Source organism: Mytilus galloprovincialis, chromosome 7, assembly GCF_965363235.1.
Source record: "Mytilus galloprovincialis chromosome 7, xbMytGall1.hap1.1, whole genome shotgun sequence".
Lineage (NCBI taxonomy): Eukaryota > Metazoa > Mollusca > Bivalvia > Mytilida > Mytilidae > Mytilus > Mytilus galloprovincialis.
The window spans coordinates 29,314,936-29,340,770 of NC_134844.1; the positions used below are offsets into that span (position 1 = coordinate 29,314,936).

At 31.8% G+C, this 25,835-nt stretch overlaps 1 protein-coding gene across 3 annotated transcripts; it reads left to right on the forward strand.

The window, feature by feature from the left end:
- The first annotated feature begins 2,134 nt into the window (after positions 1-2,134).
- LOC143082718 (aldehyde dehydrogenase family 3 member B1-like) lies at positions 2,135-24,590 on the forward strand. 3 transcript variants are annotated; one of them, XM_076258548.1, is made up of 14 exons: positions 2,135-2,245; positions 8,645-8,788; positions 9,874-9,969; positions 12,788-12,923; positions 14,918-15,003; positions 16,021-16,184; positions 16,481-16,607; positions 17,736-17,839; positions 18,675-18,807; positions 19,202-19,272; positions 19,931-20,046; positions 20,694-20,823; positions 22,616-22,751; positions 24,285-24,590. In XM_076258548.1, exons 1-14 carry the CDS (start codon positions 2,228-2,230, stop codon positions 24,324-24,326), a joined length of 1,503 nt encoding a protein of 500 aa, XP_076114663.1. In that variant the 5' UTR covers positions 2,135-2,227; the 3' UTR covers positions 24,327-24,590. The 3 variants fall into 3 exon arrangements, with proteins under 3 accessions (XP_076114663.1, XP_076114664.1, XP_076114662.1); XM_076258549.1 differs by lacking the exons at positions 12,788-12,923; positions 22,616-22,751 and adding exons at positions 12,960-13,095; positions 22,468-22,570; XM_076258547.1 differs by lacking the exon at positions 12,788-12,923 and adding an exon at positions 12,960-13,095.
- The last annotated feature ends 1,245 nt before the right edge of the window (positions 24,591-25,835 follow it).

Below are 25,835 nucleotides of genomic sequence, written 5' to 3' on the forward strand. Positions count from 1 at the left end.
TCCGCCACTGCTGTTTGATACAAATAACTCATCGATCTGTATACTAAGTACAAGAACAACTGACATGGAGATAAGATAGAAAAGACAAAGGACACAATGTACCGATCTAGACGTACTCACAGTTACTTAAAGCTTTTGCAAACCCGAATGACAATTAATGAATCAGTAATGTTTTACCAGACTTAAATATCAATCAGTATACCTCAGACGGATTTAGTTTAAAGACATAGCAGGCAATGGCCATGGTTTACTGAAAGAAAACATGAACTTGTGTGTTGCTAAAACAAAGTGTCAACTGAGTGTATAGAACCATAACTTCTACACAACATTGTCTTCGTATATATATATATATATATATATATATATATATATATATATATATATATATATTGTATTGGATAAACAATAACGGTGTCAACGTTATTTTGAACAGAAGTTCCCACCGTTAAATTGTTTTGTTTGCAGACATCGTCCATATTGCGGAATGTAAAGTTAAAGGATAATGCTAACTTCTTTTTATTTTACCCAAGAAGTTTCTGCATAAAATCTGCTTCATATGAAGAAGAAAACAAGTTGACAAGAATGAGAGCATTGTTTGTTCCCATTTAAATGCCGATTGTTTATCGACAACACTTCCTTGAAGTGTAACAAACAGGATCAGAGTACTTTGTACCCTTTTATCTGAAAATCAGAGCAGAGTTTTACATGGTACGATTAATTCCATCAGAAACAAGATATTAGTATTCATGTTAGCCATTTTTTTATTTAATGAAACAAGGTTGAACTAATTCTTTGACTCTTTTTACGTCCAGAATGAAAATTACAAGTGTAAAAGGTAGAGTTGTGAAATATATTATTTTTATATTATTGTTGCATGAGGAAAGCAACGTAGTTTGTATGTAGTCTAGCATATTTTTGGATTGTATTATTATCCACATTAACACCATCCATCGAGGACGGCGCAGTTTAACAGATACTCTGCAGTCTGGCATTGCTAGTTCGTGTACTGCTCTGAGAAGCATACAGCAATTTCTTTTATTGTTAAACAAAGTTACGTTTACATTTTGAACGTAATACTCAACTGAATGCATTGGTATCAAAAGTTGCCAATCGAAATTATGGATTTAGGATCACGTTGTTTTGGTCTTTTGATTGTCACATTTCCAGAGCAGTGTTGTTATCAATGTGTATGTCACCATTAATACTGTGATCAACAGGACGATGCATAATAATGGTGAACTAGCTCAAGTGAATCAAGAGGTTTAGACTTAAAGTTGTAATGGGTATTGATTCGGCGGTATAAGATATGATGGTAACAGACTGATCTTGAAAGTAGGATGAACATTTCGAATGAATTGATTTATGACAAAGGATATTGCCTATCTAAGGGCATACGATACAGTTTTGAACCTGTATTTACAAGTTGATGAAAATTTGCATATAGGCTATTTTTTACCTGATTAAAACAAATATGTAAGAGGTCCCTATCCAATGAAATACATGTTTGCCGGACTGAACAACGTTTATAATTCTTATAGATTCTTTGTTTGAATACAAAACTACAAAACAAGGTATTTTATGGCGGTTTATGCGGAACGGGGTTTGTTCATTGTTGAAGGCCGTACGGCACTGACATTTATAGTTGACTCTTGTTATGATTTCTTAGCCATTTTGTTTCTTGTAGAATCTCACTGGAAATATAAAACATCTTTTTATTTTATCACTGCTATGTTTTAATAGACGACTAAATGATGCATTTTTTAGTGGTCCAGGTTTTTAAGTAATAATGAAGAAGTATGGTGAATTTCTTGGCCGTTATGGTGCAGTGATGAAAACTTGAAATTGGTACAAGGTCAAATCGAAATTCGGTAAAACTATCAATCAGCTATTGATAAAATATACATTTTTTCTCCACAAAATAAAAAAAAATAAAACTTAATTTCTTAATTTTCCAAAACTATTATTCCAATAATATTTGAGTGATTTTTCTTAAATGTTTCACTGTTTTTAGTTTTCTATGGCATTGAATTTAATTCGTACGTCGTTGTTTAAACAAATGAAGTTGTTTTGGTAGTCAGCTACATTCTGTCGTTGTTAGATAGACGTTTATAAAATACTTGATTTCTCACTAGGTAGTTAGAAACTTTTTAACATTGAGCAAGGTTGAAGTTCACTTTTTCATCGCAAACAAACTGTTGAGGCTGCAGATTTACATCATCTAAAAACAATGGCCAGTTTCACAGAGGTATGTTATCAAACAGTGTAAAGTAGAAATATTCAAAGTACAGGAATTGACAGCAAATTTAGTTGGAAAACAGAACGACTAAATGTTTTTGTATGAGCTTCAGCCGAGATATCATCCGGTCAGAATGTAGAACTTCGTTTTTTTCACAGTTCATTATGTAGAACTAAAGTTTGTTTCACAGTTCAGAATGATATTAACTAATTTATCAATTGCACATTGATATTAAATAAAGATTGAATAATGACATTTTCGGTGGGCCCACACCCACGGAATTGTCCTGCTATTATATCCTTAAGTTATATGGTTCGCTACTGACCCCCTACAGATCCATAGACGATTTAATTCACCCTCTATGGATCTGTAGGGGGTCAGTAGTTAACCGTTTAACGAATTTATCGCACGCCAGGGCTTTTCAAAGTAGTCGGTAGACGGCAGATTTCCACCGTTTACGGTGGCTTCAAGGGCCGGCTACTTCACCGACAAAAATATAAATTAAAAAGAAAAAAATATCTTTTTCAAATGTTTGCAGGCACCCGAGAGACGTATTGATTGTCGCAAAGTCGCGGTCACGATAAACAAGGATGAAAAGTCAGTGTTTATCTGTGCTAAATATAATTCACATGAATTCAGGTCACTGATTTGTTGTCTATTTGAAGTCGGAATGCATTGTTTCTTTTCAAAGATAACAAGATAGACGCTCCGGTGGTCATTGAACGATAACAATAGAGACGTTCCGATGGTCATTAACTTGTTGTTTTTGGCTTTTAGAACGTGAAGACCATCTGATAGGATGACAATTTTATGTTATGGAATAATATCAGTCAAATTAAAGAAAGTGTAGCAGATCATGTTCAGTTGTTCAAAATCTTAAAACCAGTATCTTTTGAAGTTGATTTTTCAAAGTCCACGTTGTGTTCAGAGAATCAAGGTCAAAAATTTACAGAAAGTAGAATATTGTTGACTCAACCAAAAATAAATAACATTTCCAAATGATTTATGTATCCGACCAAAAAAGAGATAATCAGTGGATAAATCAATTTATTGTCAATGCTTGAGAAATAATTGTATGATTTAAATACGCGTAACAGTCTTTGGAGAAAAAGAGGGGTAATTTGTTTACAAATGCAAGTAGTTAAAAATAAATCGATCAAGATTTCTAACAAAATGGGATTATTATATAAATAAAACTCTTTTAAAAGCAAATGAATTTTCAGTATAAGGAAAAGAGAATAAAAAATAAACCATTACATAAAAAAAAAATTGAAATTCCTTTGAGATTTTTTTTTCTTCTTTAATTTCATACATAAAAAAATGGTCATTTGAAAATTGAAATTAGGTGCCAGGAGATTGCGAGAATGCAGGATTTTGCTCTATTTATGCCAGAGCTTCTGGAGGCCTTGAGCAGCCCCCAGACCCCCTGTCGTAAAGCACCAAGCTGTAAGCTTGGTGGGCATCCGGCTTCGCCGAACGATAAACAACAACAATATTTTATTTTAAGAGGGTACCCGGTTACACAGTTAGCTATATCATGTGTATATAACTAATCTTCCTGGCCCTCATCATGAGAAATCAAACAAAATGCAAACTATTATACATTGCATACATTAGTATAATAAGCATGATAAGTAAGTATGATAATAATCATGATAATGTTCAATACAACTTGATAAAATGTGATGAAAAAAATAAACATGATAACATGATCAGTTTTTAATATTATTGATACAGCTAGGTTAACGTTGATTTCAATAAATGATCTGTTATTTTGTATTTGAAAGAATTAACATTTGTAATATTTCTTAACGGTATCGGCAAATTATTCCACAAGAATGGTCAAGAATACATAAAAGATTTTTTGAACAATTCTGTTTTTGGTTTAGGGAGTATGTAGTATCCTTGAACAGCATCAGGGGTTAAAATTTTTTGTAACAGCTAACTAGCCCAAGACTTGTTGGCAGCAGGATTTCACTAGCCCTGTTGGAAGAACTGCTAGTCCATCAAAACTGACCTGCTAGCCCTAGTATGCCGTAAAAATCTAGAGTTTGCTGCCTAATACAAAATGTGTGTCCTTTGTTTTGAAGAAGACATTATACATGTTATACACTGTATTTCATATTTTTTGTTAATCTGCTATTTATTCTGTTGGTGCTTAACCTAATTTAGTTGTTCCCACATTCAAAGCAGACTTTTTATTTGCGTGCTTGGGGCAATTAACGGCAATTTTTACAGAGCATCGTCTGTTTTTTTCATCACCAACAGCCAACCTTGCCAAAGGAATCATTGTGTCCTAGTTCTGCCAACTTTTTTTACAGGTAGTAAATATGGTAAATGCGTGAGTTTTTGGCCAAATTGTAAAGATCAAATACAAAACAATAGATCAAAGGCAAATGCTTCCAAATTAGCATGAAAATGTGTGAATCTCGCGATAAAGACTTGGCAGGCTTCCTGTCTTACTTTTTGGACCTTTTGGATTATAGCTCTTCATCTTTTATATAAGCTTTGGATTTCAAATAATTTGGCCACGAGCATCACTGAAGAGACATGTATTGTCGAAATGCGCATCTGGTGCAACAAAATTGGTACCGTTAATTTTATTACTACCACTGGGTCGATGCCTCTGCTGGTGGACTATTAGTCCCCGAGGGTATCACCAGCCCAGTAGCCAGTACTTCGTTACTGGCATGAACATACGAATTTTTTGTGTTATTAAAATTTGCTGTTACAAAATATTATAAATTATTATAAATTAAGGAATGTATCTCCCTCATGCAAAGCTCTGATTCCTTTCACGGATTTGGCTATACTTTTTGGACCTTTTGGATTATAGCTCTTCATCTTTTATATAAGCTTTGGATTTCAAATATTTTGGCCACGAGCATCACTGAAGAGACATGTATTGTCGAAATGCGCATCTGGTGCAACAAAATTGGTACCGTTAATTATTAGACACTATAAAAACATTTCCACTTTTCCCGGTCGTATTTGGCATTTTTTGGGGGATGAATTGTCAGTCTCATTACCCCCTTCATCTACAGTTTTTCGTTTTGAAACGGATAAAGTTCCTGGGGTTCCCGTATTAAAATATTAAGAAATATTTTGTTGCATGGTTTCGTGCTCAAGAGCTGTGCGACAAGACAGGTCAATACCGATCAATACATCATACCCCCAAATACCGTTAATTGAAAATCTCGGCATCAGCAATGTACAATACCCCAGGCCATGGTATGAGAAATCAATATTTAAAATACTAGAATTGCAATCAACATACGATACCGAGCAGCCAGAGTTGTTTTTCTATTTTTAAAATATGTACAACAGGACCTGTACAAACCAGTTCAAATTCTTGGAATCCCGGATGACTTAATTGAATCGGATTGGCTAACATAGAATAGTGATGAAGGGATTTTCCACTTTTTATATTGGAAACGTCAAGAATTTTGTGTTACTAGTCCGTCGGGCATATCGGGTTACACATTTTAACTGCCCGAGGCGTAATTGATCTAGTCCCGGGCGTCGGGCTAGTGGAATTTTTAACCCCTGAGCATTTCTCAAGGTGTATGGATTTCTGTCTGAAACATAATGAAACTTGTTAGTAAGATATGATGGGGCATCAATTTTAATGCACTTAAATGTCATCACTAACTAATGATATTTTATTCTCTGTTCAACATGTTCAACTGTCATCCAGTTTAAGTGTTTGAATAAGGGTGCAGAAGGAGCAAATGGGTCTGTTTCTAGTATTAATCTAGCAGCCCTCTTTTGTAATTTTAATATCCTTTTTAAACGCATGTTTCAGCCACCTATAATTGTGATTTAGTGGCAATAGCCTACTACTACAACTTCAAGGGAAAGCCCTGGCACGCTGGACTTTTTCTGCTGCGTTTTGTTGAAAAATAAAACAATGACACACAACAACATTAATAGATGACGTCACCATTAACACGTCATGAACCCCTATGAAATTTACTAACCAATCACAACAGTGCGATAATGATATGTATATATTTCTTAGATCATTTCATCTCGTACTGTGTTTTTTCGACCGTCTTATGTTTTCGACCTAATTCTTCTTTCACTTCCCGTATCCTGCGCATGATGTCATATTCGGCTACTTTACCTAGTATCAATAGAAAATGATACCACATGTGGTGAAGATTTTCCAAATAAAGTTATTATAATTAAGTATTTATGTTTTTTTTTTATTTGATATCACATTTTTGTACCCTTTCACTAATTCTGAAAAAATCAATCTAAAATAAACAAATTTTCTAAAAATATGGCAGAGGTCTTTTTGCATGCAAAGTTAACTTGAAGGTCATTCAGTCACATGACTGTCATGGGGTTAGTTGTAATACTTAAAGGTTATTTTATATTCTTGAATGTATACAAGATCATACAAGGCTTACAAAGTGCCTCATTTTGAAATGTGAACAACTTGTCCCAAAATGATATCAAAATAGTATTTTGTATCTTATAGTTGTATATGTAACAATTTAATTCATTAAGTCATCAATTTGATCGCCTCTAACAGTTTGATATAAACTAAAATGTTATCAAATTTATAACCAATTCCAGATTTGTACGACACGTCATTTCTGACTTTAGACCCGTTTCTTCATTTTTTGTTCTTAGTAACAAATGTAGGTCAAAAACACAAGACATTTGTTTTTATCAACAAAGGTGCCATCGATCTAATGAACTCCAATTTTACCATATGGTTCCCTGATCATGATCATGCTGATTGTGGCAGGATCCACCTACCACCTGATTGGTTTCTGAACAATGCTGAAGGCTAATGATGCATATTCCATATTACATTTTGTACTTATCATTGTAGTTTTCAGTTAACAGTTATACAAATTTGCAGATAATTGTTTAGTCTGGGATCCAGATACCTGTGATTGGTACAGGATCATTGATACAAATTGTTTGCTGAAATAAGTATGCTTCCACTAGTATTCCTAGAGAGGTCTCCCATGAAATATTGTCAATCAGACCATGCAGACAAAATTTATATAATAAAAATCATCATGAAATACATTGTACATGTTGTACATGAAATAGTGTCCAATCATTGACCACGAAAACTTAACCTTAAATGAGGGAGCTGACAAAATTTCATGGACTCCAATGGTGTCTTGTCCCTGTTGTCCATGAAAGTTTGTCAGCTCCCTCATTTCATGAATAAGTGAACAAGGTTAAGTTTTCGTGGTCAAGTCCATATCTCATATACTATTTAGTCTACTATTTTTGGTGCATGGAATGATTGTGAGGTGTTCATGTCCAACTGCCAGATGTCATCTGACCTTGAAATCATTTCCATTGTTCAGTGGTCAAAGTTAAGTTTTTGTGGGTTTTTTTTCTTTTCTTAAACTATATGCATTGATATGCAAAAAGTCAGCTGTATTTGTTGTATGGAAATATTTTATGGTCATGATGATGTACATGTACATGTCAGTGACAGTCAGTCTCACAAGTTTTATTTGACCTTACCCTTTCATTTTCATTGTTCATTGCTCAATGTTCTTGGAACATAAGTTTTTGTGACACTGGTAAGTTGTAATGAAATTTTGATAGATTTATTTTCCCATTATTAACCATCATGACCATGTTAACAAGAAATATTATCTGTACATGTGGTCCAAGGACACAGTTATTGTCCTTTGGTTTTCGTTGTCTACCAATATAGTCCCTAGTGTGAACAGTGTATAACTTGGATTTTTAATTTGATACACTTTCCCAATTTATTTCTTGATATTTAATTGATATTTAATGCATGAAATATTAAGTAGGGGGATGAAATTACATGTTAAAAAAATTTGGGTGCTGAATTTTTATGTTAAGGAGTGATTTGGTCCAGTTCAAAAAGGTCAAATTTTATAACGCCTAAAGCTGTCAAACTGAATTTTAGACCCCCTTAACACAGAATTGTCAATATTTTGAGTTGGAGCTGGTAGAAGTTTCTGTAATTTTTATATTATTTGTCCCACTAGTAATACACTACACCATTTTGTACACTGTAAAAATCTTTTTGAGATAGAGCAGATGCAATTTTTTCAATTTGAATTTATTGTCTAAAGAAATGCACTATGGAATAACTGTGTTTTTGGGCCATGTGGGCCATTTATATGGACAAAATATGGAAATTTTCCTTCTCTCCCTTGACAATTTTTCATACTAAGATAGGGACAAAATTTCATGATACAATATTTCATAGGATAATATTTTGCTTTACACAAGTACCAGTATAAAATGGCTGCATCATGTTCATGGATAGTTCTAATATTTCCTTCAGCTTCCAAAAAGGGTATGATATTTTGTTACTGAGACTGAGTCTCAGGAAACACTCTTATTTATGTGACAAAGTTCTTGATAGTTCTCTTTATTCTGTGTTTGTAGCTTGTGAATGGAATGAAAACTGCCTTCAGAAGTGGGAAAACTAAATCATATGAATGGAGAAGACAACAATTAGAGGGAGTTCTCAAACTGATGGATGAAAATAGAGAGGAAATTACAGATGCATTAAAGAAAGATTTACACAAGGTAAATATAACTTGTACCATTTCATTTTGACAAGAACAAGTGACTTTATATATGATATGGTTATGAAATCGGCTTTGTACCTGACCATGTTGACCTACATGCTAAAACAAATGTTTTAACTTGCTACATGTAGATAACAAGGTTATGGTGGACCACAGGAAGACATTGTCACCTTGTTCTGCCTCCATCTTTGCTCTTTCTCCAAAGATTTATCGTCCTGAATATGCATGAAATATTTGCCACTGGACGTTAAGCAATCAACAATCAATCAATCCAAAGATTTGCGTGCTAAGCAGAGAATTAGTATACATAAATTTTCTCCTCATGACAAGAACCTAAGGCTACCACAAGAATGATAAACCACTAAAGGAGTAACACAAGATTTAAGAAAACAACTTGTAAAATTAGTTTTTAATTCTCTCTCATACACAGTCTATTATATACACAGAAATTAAAAATAATATGTTGTACCATTTGCAATCTATGATACATTTCATATTATCAACACATTTAATGAACTTACAGCAATTATAGATCTCAATGTTGATTCTCTAGTTTTAACAAAAAGGTAAATGGAGAACAATGTTTGTCTGCCTGGATTTTGCAATTGATTTCTTGCAAGGATTATTCAAATGTCTAAACATTTGTTTTATAAGTCTGCAAGGAAAGTTTCTATTGAATGAAATAATTCCTTTCTTATCTTAATAGTAAACTGTATTTCTCATACTATGAGTTACTTTATTTCATCATGAATAGTTTGAAAATCATTTCAAATGTTTACGGCATAAACCTATAACTCAATTTTAGTATCGTAAAACCCACTTTTTCATTGTCTTTGTGTAATTTGGCTGTTAAAAAATGATGTGAAATATACGTACATGTATAGTCATGATAGTCATGAAAAGATAAAACTTAATAATATATTATATTTTGAATGGTATGAATTTGTCATGGTATCAGATTTTAAATTCTGAACATGAAATTCAGTACTCTCAACAATAAGTTGGTTTTCAGTTTTGGACTGTCATATAACATGTAAATAGAAATAGTACCTGTAAATAGCTGTTCACTGTTTTCTTTTGTAGCCCAAACTTGAAGCTGTTGTGTTTGAGATTGACTTTTGTAGAAATGATTTGATTGAAACAATGAACAACTTAAAGGAATGGATGAAACCAGAAAAGGTATATATACGTGTAGAAGGAAGCAGATATCAGTACTGTTGAAATTCCAGTATTTTGGTAATTTCCCAGTATATTGGGATACGATTGCTTTCAAGCAATCTGTAGACTTTTACCGTTGACTCAGGGCTCATTCCCTCACGTCAACCGTTTTATTCTAAACATTCAGCAACATCTCAGATTCTTATGATTGTCTTGCTTTAAAAGGTAAAAACAAGCAAAAGGATTGAACATAAACAACTTTCCTGTAATGTTCTTCTAATAATCTTCATGTTTGATTTTTCCCTTGACTTATATGCGTGTTTTTAACAACACGGAAAATCAGAATAAAGCAGTATTTATATTTAGTGTTTTTATAAATTTAGAAACACGTCAGAGGGAATTCCCCAGTTTTGATAAATGCGAGAGTTCTTTGAATTCCGATAATTCTATTCCTGTCATATAAGAACTGAAGTGGAGTTTTCTATATTTTACCGTTATGAAACTGATATTATACTCTCATAAAGAAATTGAGACTCATCCATCATATCATAAATTAAATAAACGTTCTTGTTCCAAATCGCAAGTAGCTGGTTTGTTTATATATTAATGCGCATGCGTATAGCTTTCTTGATTTCAAGGGGTATCAGATTGAGTGGTTGTTCTGGATTCCCCGCTTATTAATTAATTTGAAACTCATTGGATTCTTTCTATGTCTGCCTGCTATTGAGGGTTTAATATTGTTGTTGTATAATTTAAAATCATATGCATCATTTAAATTAAAATCAATGAAGTTTTACCTATAACACCCCTTTAGCCGAAATGGAGTCTTCCATATTATCGTTTCGAGTTGTCTCCCTTTCAGAAGTATTTCCCGTTAAAATCGTCAAGAAAAAATTAACTCGTTAGATGTCGATACACGTCGTATTATATTAAGAACGATCTCAATTTAAACAGAGGAGTGTGTACGGAAAGGAGTCATGCCCACTGACCCAAAGGAAATTAATAATTAAAGAGTTAGAAATGGGGTTCCTCCTAGAATTAACAGTGATAAGATACGAAGTGAATAGTCCGAGATTTATACTGGGTACAAGTCAAATCGGCACCTGGTTAAATCGGCATCTAGTCAAATTGGCACCTATTTAAAAGTCAATTCGGTATCCAATAATATTTGATATAATATATGGGACTGGGAAATGGGGTTCCTCCTAGAATTAACGGTGATAAGATACGAAGTGAATAGTCCGAGATTACTGGGTACAAGTCAAATCGGCACCTGGTTAAATCGGCATCTAGTCAAATCGGCACCTATTTAAAATTCAATTCGGCATCCAATAATATTTGATATAATATATCTGATTATATGGGACTGGGACTATTTAATTTTGTAATTTAAGTATACTAGCATTTCCCCCACGGTCCTAGCTTGTCTGGCAAATCAGCCTTCGGACATCAGAGTAATCTCGGACTATGAAGTGAAATACCTTCTCTCTCTCTCTCAGTGACTGCTGTGGAAAGTAAACTTGGAATTGATAGTACACAAATAAAACACAATAAGTACATTGCTCGTACACTTGTATCCGGGATTGGCTATTTTTAAAGTTGAGTGACTATTCAGATTTATATTACCTTTGCATGTGCAGTTGGATTAGTTTTGAAAATAATACTATCCAGCTGTATCTTGCGGTCATAAAACTTTCGAGTCAGTTTTTTTGTACTCATACTCGAAAATCAACCAATGAAATTGCTTGATTTCTTATTTCGAGCATAATTTTTGTGCTCCAAGCACTGAGCAAAGTTTTATGCCTTCAAGGCCATAGTCCAAATAATTATGACATCTTGAAAGGCTATTATAATTTTTTTCTTTGAAGCCTTACTTCAAAGTAAGGCGTCAAAGAAAAAAAATATAATAGCCTTTCAAGACGTCATAATTATTTGGACTATCAAGGCCAGGGCTGCCAAAAATGCGTGAGACTCACGCATGTTCATGCTTTTTTGCAGCGTTATCCTTGGATCTATTTTTTTCCTCTTTGATCTTTTCTATTTTGGCCAAATCTCACGAATTTGCTTAATGAAAAGTTGTCAGAACTGCTATACATGTGTCAATGAAAACTATATGGCAATCGTATCCCTCAGAGCATTCTGCTCTTTGATTTTTAATGAGATTGAGATGTAATAATGGTACTAACTCATGTTACTTGTGTTTAATATAGAAAAGCTTATTTTAAAAGATAATAATACTGAATTGTAGATTTCATTTTATTAAAATCAAAGGGTTGAAGCATCAATCTGTCCCTTATTAATTTGTCTTCAAGAATTTGTTGTTCTTGTTGTTGTTTAAAGTGTTAAGCTAATTTTTAGATAACTTGGCCTTTAATGCCAAGTGTGTTGTTGTCGTCTCTTGGGTGTCTATTGTCTTCAATTGTACTGTAAAACCTTTTCAAAGATCTTTGCTTACTCTGAAACTAATTTAAACCAAACTTGAGACAGCCTTTTATTTATTTGTTGATATTAAATGAAAAGTATAAGTGATTTAGTTAAGTAATTGTAGAGAGCATTAATGGCCTTGGACTTAAAAGGAAAATGTGTACAGTTTTAAAATGTCAATGCGTGACAATGGTGTGTCCAGGGGAAAGTTTGCATCAAAGATTTGTTATGACAATTCCTTTATCCTTGATCTTAAATTTAAATGCACCAGCTCTGTAACAATGAAGAATGCAGTGTCTTTTCATTCTGGATCTTATACCATAATTGTATGAAGTTATTATGGTGTTGGGATTCACTGTCCTTTGAATTGTGTACACTTGAAATTAAAAGATGTTATTTGGGCAAACAATTTTAGGTAAAGAAGAGTTTAGCAAACTTTATGGATACTTGTTATATACAGAAAGAGCCATTTGGTGTAGCTATGGTGATTGGTGCATGGAATTACCCTATACAACTAACTATCATGCCAATTGTTGGTGCAATTGCGGCAGGTACTAATTTTAATACCATTTAAGATGATTTTGTAGGTTAAAAAGTCACTATTGAATTTGATGGACACAGCTTATATAAAGAAAGAACCCTACGGTGTAGCCCTTGTGATAGGGGCATGGAATTATCCCATACAGCTTACTATTATGCCATTATTTGGGGCCCTAGCAGCAGGTAAAGTCAAATCTTTCAAGTTTATGGACAATCCAAAATATTTTGTTGTTCCTGTTACATAACAAGCTTATCTTTTTAATAGTGCAGTGAATTATGCACAATGTTCTTTCTCACATTTTTGCAGCTTGCATTTGTTGTTTTAAATGTGTTGCATATTCCAAACACACCTTTTTAGTGCACAATCCATTCCTGCCTCTGAAGTACCTCAGTATATGTAACAGGAACAATACAATATATTGGATTATCTATTTAAATGTGTTGTAATTTATTTAAATATTGAATAAAACTTTTAAAAGTTGCTTTGTATTCCAAATGAGTACTAGTTGTTTCAAAACGTTATCAATTGAACAGTTTACTTGGCTAGTAAAAACAAATATTGAATTATACTTATACTTCAGTTTAGTAAATCTGCTGGTAGATGAAGTCCATGATCAATATTTCCTGCTTTCCTAAAAAAAAACTGCAGACACTTGCATTATGAGCAGATGTAAAGGGTTGTTTTCCCTAATTTTGCCTTCATTTTTCCAAGTTGCAATACACTTGTATGGATTTCTTCAGCAACATTATTTCAAATTTTTATAAGATATCATAATTTTACAACAAGTACAAAGAACGAATAAATAGCTCCTAGGTTATTAGCCACCACCAAAAATTAAATAAAAATGATAGTATTTATTTCCATCAGCACATTAAATGATTTTGATTGGCCTTTTTTAGACAGCACATATTATTGTATATCAGTCTGTCAACCCGTGTGTTGTAGCTCAAATAAGTTTTTTTTAATGAATTGTCATGAAATTTTAAAGCAATATTAGGATTGTTGGAATAAAAGTTCCCTTTCTATCTAAATTGTTTTAATTGAGTTATTTCACAGAAACAGGACTATATTAAACCTTAAGATTTCCCTCACAGATATATATTGCACACTAAATTTATAAATAGATTTCCTTGAAACTTACACTAAAGGAGAGTTCCTTTGTAGTTGTTGTTTCAATGTGGATATTGAAAAAGGTTTATCACATGGATGCTTTTCTATGGAAATGCTTAGATTTGTTTTGCACATGGGAAATAAAGCTATTTTTTTTGGGAAATGTTTAAAAGTTTTAAAAAGATTACCACATAAAAAAAGCCAACCAGGCTGACATTCCTAGTTTGATTTCTTCACCCCAATGAAAACAACCTGTAAGGTGACATCATTCATATTTTGATGTTTTTATACAGTCCATACTGATCTCAAATTCCCAATACTGCATAGATTTTAAAGGTTTTAAATGGTGTCTTAAAATGAAATTGGACATGGTAAAAGGGACTATCTTGGAACAAAACTTCTGCAGGTCAGGTGTTTGCTGTGATCTCCATCTACCAATATTAGACAACCACCTCACACTAAGCAATATATTAATGTAAATTCAGAAATTATTGCAAGAGTTTTATTAATGCAAATAGTGTCACTGAGTGGGTATCGCAATAATTAGAAATCACATTCCGATGTCAGATACATATAAACATGATAAATGTATGGAGATTTTACTAATTTACTTTCCTATTTTTGTCCATCCTTTAGAAAAAATATTGCAATAATAAATGCCTTCAATAATTTCTGAATTTTCAGCATTTAAAAATATTTAATACAGAAGCCTTACCTATTATCAAAGGTATTGTATGTTCTGTTCTACATCTTATGATGAAAGAAAAAGATATTGTGTGTGCTTATAGGACTTTTTTGATGTTTTGCCTTTTCTGTGACTCTCACTGTGGATGGATGAACCTGTCTAAATCCTCCATGGCTGTTGTGTAGTTGTAATGCTTGCTTTTCTTTTAGGTAATTGTGTTTTATTAAAGCCCTCAGAAGTATCATGGAACACAGCACAATTGCTGGAGAAATTGATTCCAAAATATTTGGACAATGTAAGTCGTATTAAGATGTATATAATATACTGTGAATTCATTTATTTTTGTGGGTACAAATTTTCATGGATTGATAAAAACTTGTATATCCTTGAACATTTAATTTGGTTTTGACAAAGTTTGCATACAGAGTAAGTATGTATAAGAATATGTTAGAATTTACATGACCAAATGGGACCCATCAGGAAAAGCCAAATTCAGTTATAGACTTACTATGCCAGAAGGTGATGACGTTATTATTATACCCCATGCAACGAAGTTGCGGAGGGTATAATGTTTTTGACCCGTCCGTCTGTCAGTCCGTCAGTCCTGTTTCTTGTCATCGCAACTCCTCTCAAACCACACAACAGAATTTCATGAAACATTTTTAGATAAAAAGTACATATTATGTAGTTGTGCATATCGACAGGAAATTACGATTCAATTTTTTTTCTAGGAGTTATGCCCCATTGAACTTATTTGCTTCAATGTACTTCTGCAACAGTTTGTCAACTCTTCTGAAACCACACAACAGAATTTCATGAAATTTTGTAGATAATAAGGACATACTATGTAGATGTGCATATTGACAGGAAATTATTATTCAATATTGTTTCTTATACAATTTTTTTTTCTTACACTTATTTAATTTCTCCAATGACAATGTGGGGACGTGAGGTATGTGAGTGTGCTCACTTAGGTTCTTTAATATTTTTAAAGTGGAAACCATTTGAAAGTAAACATTTACAATAGATTAAAAAGTTCATCTAAAACTAGAAGTCTGCATAGATTAAGACATTGATCACATTTATCTGGTTTGATAAATAAAAAAAAAAAAAATGAATTGAATGTGAAAAAATGTGATTTGGCAACTGTAATCATAGTACATGTGTATATGGTGCAAATAAAGACAACTCTTGTGAAAAAATTTGTTTTAGCTTCAACTTACTTCTTCTTTTGAATTTTTTTTTATTGTTTGCTTGAATACTCTCAATAATAATAAGTGCATAACTAAACTCTTAGATTTTTGTTCAACAGGACTGTGTTAAAGTTGTAAATGGAGGAGTGGCAGAAACAACAGCTTTACTAAAGGAGAGATATGACTACGTCTTCTACACAGGAAACACATTTGTAGGAAAAATTGTTATGAAAGCTGCAAGTGAATATCTAACTCCAGTCACATTAGAACTTGGAGGCAAAAGGTAGATTTATGTAAAGTGGTATAACTGTACATGTACAACATAAGAATTAACTTTAAAAATCAGTTGTAAAGGGCTTAACTCATCAGACTCATACAATGTGCAAAAAAAGATGACAAAATAAAGCATTAACTGTATAAAGTATTCTAAGAAAATTCAGTATTCTTGGACTGAAAACCATAAACAGAAATATTTGATAAAATAACTATAATCATTTTCCGTTTCTGCACTCTAAATAAAAAACATCTCTTCAAAGACTTTCCCTGTATAAAAGAATAATGTTTTTTCTTTTTCTTCAGTCCAGTGTATGTAGATAAAAATTGTGATTTGAAGGCAGTAGCCAACAGACTTATGTGGGGGAAGACATGTAATGCTGGACAGACATGTATAGCTCCTGATTATGTCATGTGTACAAAGGATGTTCAGGTAAGGGTAGATAACTTATGGGTCATACACGAGATATTAGCCATTGAAATTTTGGCCGGAAAATGTTTTCTGTTGACTTTTCATAGCTTTATCAATGACAAGTTTAAGTTCTCAAAAACTATTAAAAATTATTAAAATTTTATTAGACTTTTACAGATGGCTTATAATTATACATGTAAAACATTTATAAAAAGAAAAATGGGGGTCAATGGGCAAATTGTTTTAAAGGCAGTCAAATGGATAAAACCAGAGGATTCTGAAAATGGGACAACGATTCCAAACATGACAAGCAAACTTCCTTAACTGAAAGGGGAAAGATGTTTTTCTCCAATCAAACTATAGATTCAAATAATATTTTAACAGACCCATTCAAAAACTTCCTCAGACGTATCATATTCATAGTTCTTTGAACTGAAACTGATTAGATTTTCCATACATTTTAAATGAAAAAATACATAGGAATCAATATTAATGTATGATCCACTTTAAAAAGAAAGTGCATTTATTTCTTCAGATAAATAAGTGTATAAAAGCATAAAAGTATGAATGGTGTATATATATATTTCTCTAATTCTATGGAAATATATCCCTTTCCAACACAATGGTATAAAAAAATTTAATCAACATGTAGTCTCCGGTGATCTCGGAAGATGATTGGCTGAGTCAAAGGGTCATAACCTTTCTCAGCTCCCTGAATTGATCAAAATGTTCTAACAGGGTTGAGTTCAATATCGTAGCAGCTACGTAGCCGCTTCGTAACGTAGCTGCTATCAATAGCTATGTAGCAACTAGTCTATATAGCTACACGTTCAATAGTCAAAATCTATGTAGCTGCTACGATATTGAACGCAGCCCTGGTGTTAATGAAATTGACAACTTCTTGAAAGTGGAAGGCACTCGAAGAGGATTTTGGTTTAGAAAAGAAGAAAATTTATCTTTTAATCATTAGAGAAACAGATTATTACATAGTAACACGTGGATTATCAGATTTATCCAATCTTGATAGTTCAATTATAAATTTTAAAGTCCTCGCCGAGGCTCATACTTTAGAATTGATAATTTAACTATAAATCCGATAATCCACTTGTATCAATGTAATAATCTATATATATATATTTGATTTTGTAGGAACAATTAATTCAGAGCATGAAAACAACATTAGGTGAATTTTTCCCTGATGATCCATCAAAGTCAGAAAGTTACGGCAGAATGGTCAATTCTAGACATTTCCAGTAAGTATAACTTACAGCCCATTGTAATGAAATTATTCTATAGATTTGTAATTTTCTATTCATTTAAACAGATTTTGACAGCTTTGTTAATGATGTTAAAACACTTTGATTGCACATGTGCAATGGGCCTGTCATCCTGTTAAACCAGAGAATTGTTCTTTTTCAAAGTGGCTTGCATTCTCTATTTTTGTGGATTATAAATGATTCAGTTTTGAACAGTTAATAAATATTATTAGATAATTAAATAATTTTTGGATAAAACATGTTTTCTATGTTTATAATGCTCGGAGGATACCTCTTTTGATATTCAGATCACTTGGTCAAAGTCACAGAAATAATTGATAAACCAAAATTTTGACAAAATTTTGTTATCCAGATAAAATCTTTTTGAATCAATTGTTTAATCTTCATAAAAATGGCTTGAAAATATCACTTGGAAATAACAATACCTATTATTGTTATAAGGTCAAGGTCACAATACCTTTAAAGACATTGTTCTCTGAAATTTTAAGGAACAGTTTGGTATTTATTTGTCTTTTGGACCATGCATTTTTTGTTGGATATAAGGGTGTTGGGTTAGCTAGGCTAACACATCAATTTAAAGAAATTTTGGTAAATTTTTGTTTTTTCAACATATCACATAACTTGTCAGCAGGTTTCACAATTTTCTCTACTAAAATCAAATAAAAAAACCGTATTAACACAAATCACTATTTCTTGATTTTCTTCTAATACAAATTCAAAAACATCCCAACTCAGCTTTGGCACCTATAGTGCATCTGTAATTTTATTCAAATATTTAAAATAGAATTAGATTTGTTGATTTTTTTTTTAGACGAGTGAAAAAGATGATTGACAGCAACCAAGATAGTATTGCTATTGGTGGGGATACAAATGAGAAGGATAATTATATCTCTCCAACAATATTGAAAGATATCAAATTTACAGATGCTGCCATGAATGAAGAGGTATTTAAAAGAATATAATTTAATATACAAGGATTTTTAAACCAAAAAGTTCAGCACTGCTGACCAAAATTGTACCACCATACTGAGACCAATAAAACCACACTAAAAAATTATACCATCCTGGGTTTAAGGTCCTTTAAGGGCCTGGGACGCACACTTATATAAAGATGAGATGTGATATGATTGCAAATGAGTGACAGATACCCACTAGAGACCAAATGACATATGACATATATGTACTGTCATAGTTCACTTATAGATGATTGAAAATCATGATCCCTACCTTGTAGAATGTATTATTCATCTAAGATCTGGAGAAAAAATATACACTTGTATATGTTAAATCTTGATCATAACTTTTTTCCATGAGTTAACGTCATTTATTTGTTTTCAGATATTTGGACCTGTTCTACCTATTATACCAGTAGGTAATGAAGATGATGCTATTGAACACATTGTCAGTGGGTTAGTATCATACAGTCAAACTAATTGTATTGTTCATATTCCAATTTAAACATTTTTACAATTGCAACTTAATTTTGACCAGTAACTCATTTCCCACAAAAATTGTGCAATTTGTAATGAATTGAAATGTAGTATAATTTCCAATGAGACATTTGAACTAACTGCCAACCCTTACAAATGACAAGGATGTAAGCAATTTAACATGACCATCCAGCTTTAAACATTGAGAAAAACCTATATTGCTCATTCATAAAATTGTCTTTTGATCTAACTGACTGATATTTCCTTTCTAAGCACAGTAGAGTGATATGAAAAATTATTGCTAGAAACAAAGGCGGCATGTGCCATTGTCAATGAAATTAACATTGTTGTCATAGGTAAAATATCAATAAAAAGATTATCATTGGTCGATTGATTTTCTCTCTCACTATACTGGATCAAGCGAGAAAATCATTCTTGAGATGAACAAAGATGATTTATAAGTATATAGTGAAAAGAGAGAGAAGATCTATTCCAACTTTTAGGGGTAATTTAACACATAACATATTGTGTATTATATGTGCCTACTTACCAGTAGATTTGTATACCATGTTTTTGCTATGAATTAATGTTGTGCATTATCTCCCCTTGTTTTACTGTATCTTTGATATTTTTACAGTGAGAAACCTCTGGCTATGTATGTCTTTTCAAATGATAACACAGTGAAAGACAAGTTTAGAAACTCTACAAGTAGTGGTGGTTTGGTTATTAATGATACCATGATGCATGCAGGAGGTCAGTAATATTCATTGTATTTTACCAAAAATGCTGATTTTTTTTAGTAACAGCTTTGGCGCATGCAGTTTCTAGCTATAGACTCTGGTTACCATACATCTGGGAATATTTTTTTTAATCCCCTTGAATATTCTTTGCCATTTAAGACCAAAAGACCCAAAAGTCATACTTAGGATGTTTAATTTCCAAATTACACAAAATGATCCACTTTTGTCCAATTCATACAAATAATATTGTGATGTTGAGCTTGAGCCAGCTGCAGCATGAGGCCTTTTGTCTAAGAGGTGGTGAAAAGAGTAAAAAGTTGTTTGATTACCTCCACCCATTTCATTTAAATTTCACAGCAAGATTACACACATATTGATAATATATACGTTCTTATATGTGAACCCAGATTATTGTATTATTTTCACAAAATTTAAGTTTGATCTACAGGTACCTTTACTCACAAAGGTATTTTGAAGCGATATAGTTTTGTCATAGATGACCAAGTTATCTTAAACTTCACATTTTGTAATAGTAAAATCAAAACTAACACATGAAATAAATAATTCATCAGAAAAGTAGGGAAAAAAATAGGATATCATATGACAATTAGGGTTATAAAACATTGTGGAAGATTTTGGTTTAGTCATTGTGTCTTTTAGTAATGACCTTGCCCTTTGGAGGTGTTGGGAACAGTGGTATGGGAGCTTACCATGGCAAGTTGACCTTTGACACATTCAGTCACAACAGAGCTTGCTTAGAGAGAGAACTTAAAATGGAAAGTTTACAGAGGTAAGTTAATTTCTGTAAAGTAATATTTTCAAGACCATCATGAGTTTTGGGAAATTAGGTGAACATAAATGGTTACGAATATGAAAAACCTGCTTCTGTCCTTATTAAACTACATCAAGTAAATTATAAAATCGAAAAATTGAATAGCCTCGAAGTGGACTAGAAAGAGTTAAACGCAAAATAAACTATCCGACAAAAATAAGATTGTTTCAATATTAGACAAGTCTAGTTTCAAAATTTGGAACAGTTATATTTCATGAATAAAAATGTATAGAATGAAATTCAAAACAGTGTGGCTGTGGCCATTGATTGACACATTAAATTCATCCATTGACTGGGACAATTTAGGTGAACGTTTGTATGTAACGACCACTGATCACTATGTACTTTTTAAAGACACTTAAACTATGGGGTCACCAAAGGTTCTCAACACCTCAATAAAGTAATTCGAAAAAAATAATCAGAAATAACACGATGTTTTGATTTATACCAATTATATAAATCAAAACATAAAGGTTATTCCTGATTATTTTTTCGAATTACTTTATAATTAAAGGCGTTAAGAAACCTTTGGTGACCCCACAGTTTAAATGTCTATCGTAGGTACGTCGTGAACAGTGGTCGTTACAGACAAACGTTCATGTAAATTGTCCCAGTCAATGGATGAATTTAATGTGTCAATCAATGGCCACAGCCACACTATTTTGAATTTCATTCTAAATATATATTTTATAATTGTGTCTATTAATTTGCTTGATTTTCTGCAAAGTCTTATGTGATTTGTTATCATTTCTGTATGCTTTACCTTTTCCTAGGAAGTTGTGAAAATTTACTGCTTCAAGGCAATGAAAGTTATCATCTAAAATGATTATTTAATTTTTTACAACCTAATATGGAACATGTTTTCTGACACATCAGATTAGTTCGTAATCACAAAGCTTTCACCTGAGTTGAGACAGTAAAATTATTAAGGGAATGGATTTTCTTCTGGTATTACAGAGGATAATATTTAATATATTCAGAAAACAGAATCTAACAAACTTCTAAAACAGTACAGAGTTCTTAAAAGTTCTATGTGAATTAGCTTTTAAACAACTTCAGTATCATTCTGGCATGCATTGAAGCTATAATGCTATAAGGGAAGACAACTTAAAAATGAATTACCATATAGAAGAGAATAACAAAGTTGACCTTAAATCAACTAAAACCTTTTCCGTTTTTGGGACAAGGGCACAGTAATAGTGTTATTTTTTTACCCATATTGACAAAACCACTAAAAATCAGAATGCGATTTATGCATTGTATAGATGAAAGCAATCCTTGGTCGAGAGAACATTAGTTAAAAAAAACAAAAATTAAAATATCAAAAATACTAAACTCCAATTAAAATTCATAACATGAAGTTCCTTATCAAATGTCAAAATCAAAAGCTATAAGGCATTAAACAAATGGAAACAACTGTCATATTCCTGACTTGGTACATGTATTTCCTTATGTAGAAACTGCATTTTTGAAACTATTTCATAAAAAGAAAAAAAATTAAGATGAAGAGGATAGATTTGGATTGCACACAATAATTCTAGTTCAAATTCACACAGCACTATCTGAACTTTGAGCTAGCCTGTATTGTTGATTTGCTTTCAGTATTAGATACCCACCTTACACAGATAAAAACCTTAATGTCATTGGCTGGCTGTCAAAGAAAAATCCCAAGAAAGGAGGATTCTTTTCCTTTCTGGGCTTCTAGGTAAATATTACACCATTTAGAGCTGTTGTTTTGTCCTTTATCTAGTATTCGATACCCTCCATATACACAGAGGAAAATGGGAAACATTAGATGGGCTACAACTAAGAAGCTGAAGGGAAGATCATTTATGTCCTATGTGCGATTCTTTGTGATTGGAACAATTGCTGCCTATGTAATTAAGGTAAAACAAAGAGATTTAATTGCATGAGCCTTATTTAGATGTGGGCAGGGTTAATAATTATAGCTTGTGTCATGATATGCTTCAATGTAAAGCAGAAGCTTGGGGAAATTGGAATATATGTTGAAGTTTAATATATGATATTGATGCTTGCAAATTCCTCTCAATCCTTAATTGTTACAATTTAAAATATTAAGGATGTTTGATGCTGAAATTCAAAATAAGTTATTTTCTGAAATTTTAGCTATAGCTTTATTCACAGTAGATGCATTGTATATTAGGCAAACTTAGCCCTATTAGAAAAAATGCACCAAATTGCTAAAAAAAAACTTTCAATCCAAGGCCAAAACTACAAACAAAACTAACAAAGCCAGACTGTTAATCGTCTACTTATTTGGTAAACCACTTGTATCATTTTCAAAGGAAAAAATTGTACAACATTGATTATCTCAAAATTACAAAACATAAAGGTAGGTCTGTAAAATTATTTCTTGAAGACATTTTTGATGCAAAATCAAGCATATGGGAAGAGTTGAACAAGAAACTGTTCAAAATATGTAATGCATTTAAAAATGATAATTTTGTCCAAATTTTTTGTGCTATGTATAGCTTTAAAGCATGCACAATACATAGGTGGCTTGGCAAAACTTTTTTATGCATTCCCTAGAAAAATATCCAGAAGGGTTGAAAAAAAGGGAAAAGTCAAAAATAAGTTGCAAACATTCTTAAATATCAGAGCTGTTTTAACATTAGAATGAACCCTAGGTGTAACCACAGCATAAGCCTAAGTAAGTTAAACATAAGGTTGTAGACTTGGTTTGACTTAAGCTTTAATCTCAGTATAAAAACATTTATTTATATGTGATTTTCTTGGTCTTTACCTTGGAACTGGGCTTATATTCCATGTCAGTGTTTTATATTCCCTTATATCATATCTTTTGTGAAGTGGAAATAACAATATATTATATAAGTATTAGTTTTTTCCTTTCTTCTCAGGGGATATGGGCTCATATATCCCATGTCAAGGTAACCAATCAAATTTTATGATTAGCTGGGATATTTCAATCCAGTATGCTTGGAATTATATTTTTCAGATCATGGTATTTTTTTGAATAAAGATAACACATTGTGACATTCAATACCAACATTAATACAGGGTTAATGCTATTTGTGAAGTTTTATTTTGAATTTGGATTTATTCCAAAAATAAGACAAAATGAGATAGTTCTCACTACTATATTTTTAACAGAAGGATTTACTATTTCACATTGTATTTCACTAATTTAGTTTCCATTTACAGCATTTGATTGTGAAGTTTTTTGCATGTCTAGATCTGGTTTCAGGATGAAAAGCTAAATTTCTATAACAAGATTAAAAGATATTTCATATTTAAACTCTTTTTTTAATGGTCAGATAAGTTTATCAAATTAATTTTCCATGACTTTGTTGAATTAGTTACATTGCACATTTATTGAAATGTATATGAAGAAGTTTTAGTTTTCAAATGATCTCTCTATAAACTTGTTTTATTTTCAGGTATTTGGACTTCACAATAAATTGCCATTCTTCAATGAATAACAAAAGACAAATAAGTGCCATGTGATATTTACAGGGACATATTTGTTTGATTGAAGTAAAGCATATATCTTTATGAAAGTCAGCATCATAAGTAATTTAAAAAAAAAAATGTTATGATGAAAATAATTGTTAGACTTATAAGTAAGTGTATATCGTTATTACAATTTTTGTTCTAGGTATGGTTGTAAATAATGATAAGTTAAGTTAAAATTCAATTATGTAAAAGTGTTTGTTTCCACTTTTACAAACGCATGCAGTGACATTGCTAACAATTTTCTTCGAGTAAGAGTATGAGTTTATCTGGTATACAGAAAAAATCATACTTAACTTCTATTGAAATTCAGGGACTGTGAAAGGAGAAACAGACATATTTGTTTTTATCCATGACCTTTTGTATTGAGAATATTAGTCTATCTTAATAGTAAAAAGTAAATTGTTGGTTGTCTTAAATAGCTTTAAAACTAAAGTAGTGCCATAAGTATTAATATTTAATAAATTGATATTTTATTTTACACTTTATTAATTATTTAAAAGTATTATTGATTATGATTTTACATGGTAAAAAAGCATATAAAATTTTTAGAAGTTTAAGGACAAGTCCTCAGTAACAATACATCATCATAGATACTAGGACTAAATTTTGTATACACTCCAGATGCACGTTTCGTCTACAAAAGACTCATCAGTGGCGCTCGAATCCAAAAATGTTAAAAAGGCCAAATAAAGTACGAAGTTGAACAGCATTGAGGACCAAAATTCCTAAAGTCATATTATTGCTGTTTTTTTTCACTGTTGCAAGTATACTCTTTTTATGTTATCATTGAAATAATTCATTACAAAATAAACTGACTGCAAATTGTTTTGTATACAAGGTATGTCTCTACAGCTAAGAAATATCATACTTTAGATGTTTAGATTGTGTGCTTTAATGTACATTCCTACATTCCCAAAACAGTAAGAACTTATTTACTAAAAGGTTGAATCAATTTTTCTTGTTGTTTTATTATATATGGTATTTTATTTATATCTATTTTATGTAAACTAATATTTTTGGTGTATATATGACTAAGTTTCTAAGTTATTCTGTGAAGTAATTGCTAGTATCAAAATAACAAGTGTTAATTGCTGTTCCTCATATTGACAATGAATGGAAAGTCTTCATTGATTAAGAACTCAAACAGAACAGACATATATAAACCGCTCCTAATTTTAAACTGACTGATAATCAGACAATCAGACAAATAATTCTGAAGTACATCATGCAATTGTAATTATATCATTAAGAATGAGAGTTTTGATACATGTACATGACATTTTTTGTATAATTATTTATATGAGAATGTTTAAGTAAATAAAGAAATATTTTGCACTAAAATTTGTTTATTTAATTCAATTCCTGAAAATATTGCATTTCTAGTTCATATCAATATCTAAGAGGTATTTACTTCCCATGTTAATTGGATTAATTTATAATAGAAAAGTGATTGGAAAAGGGTAATGTGTCAAAGA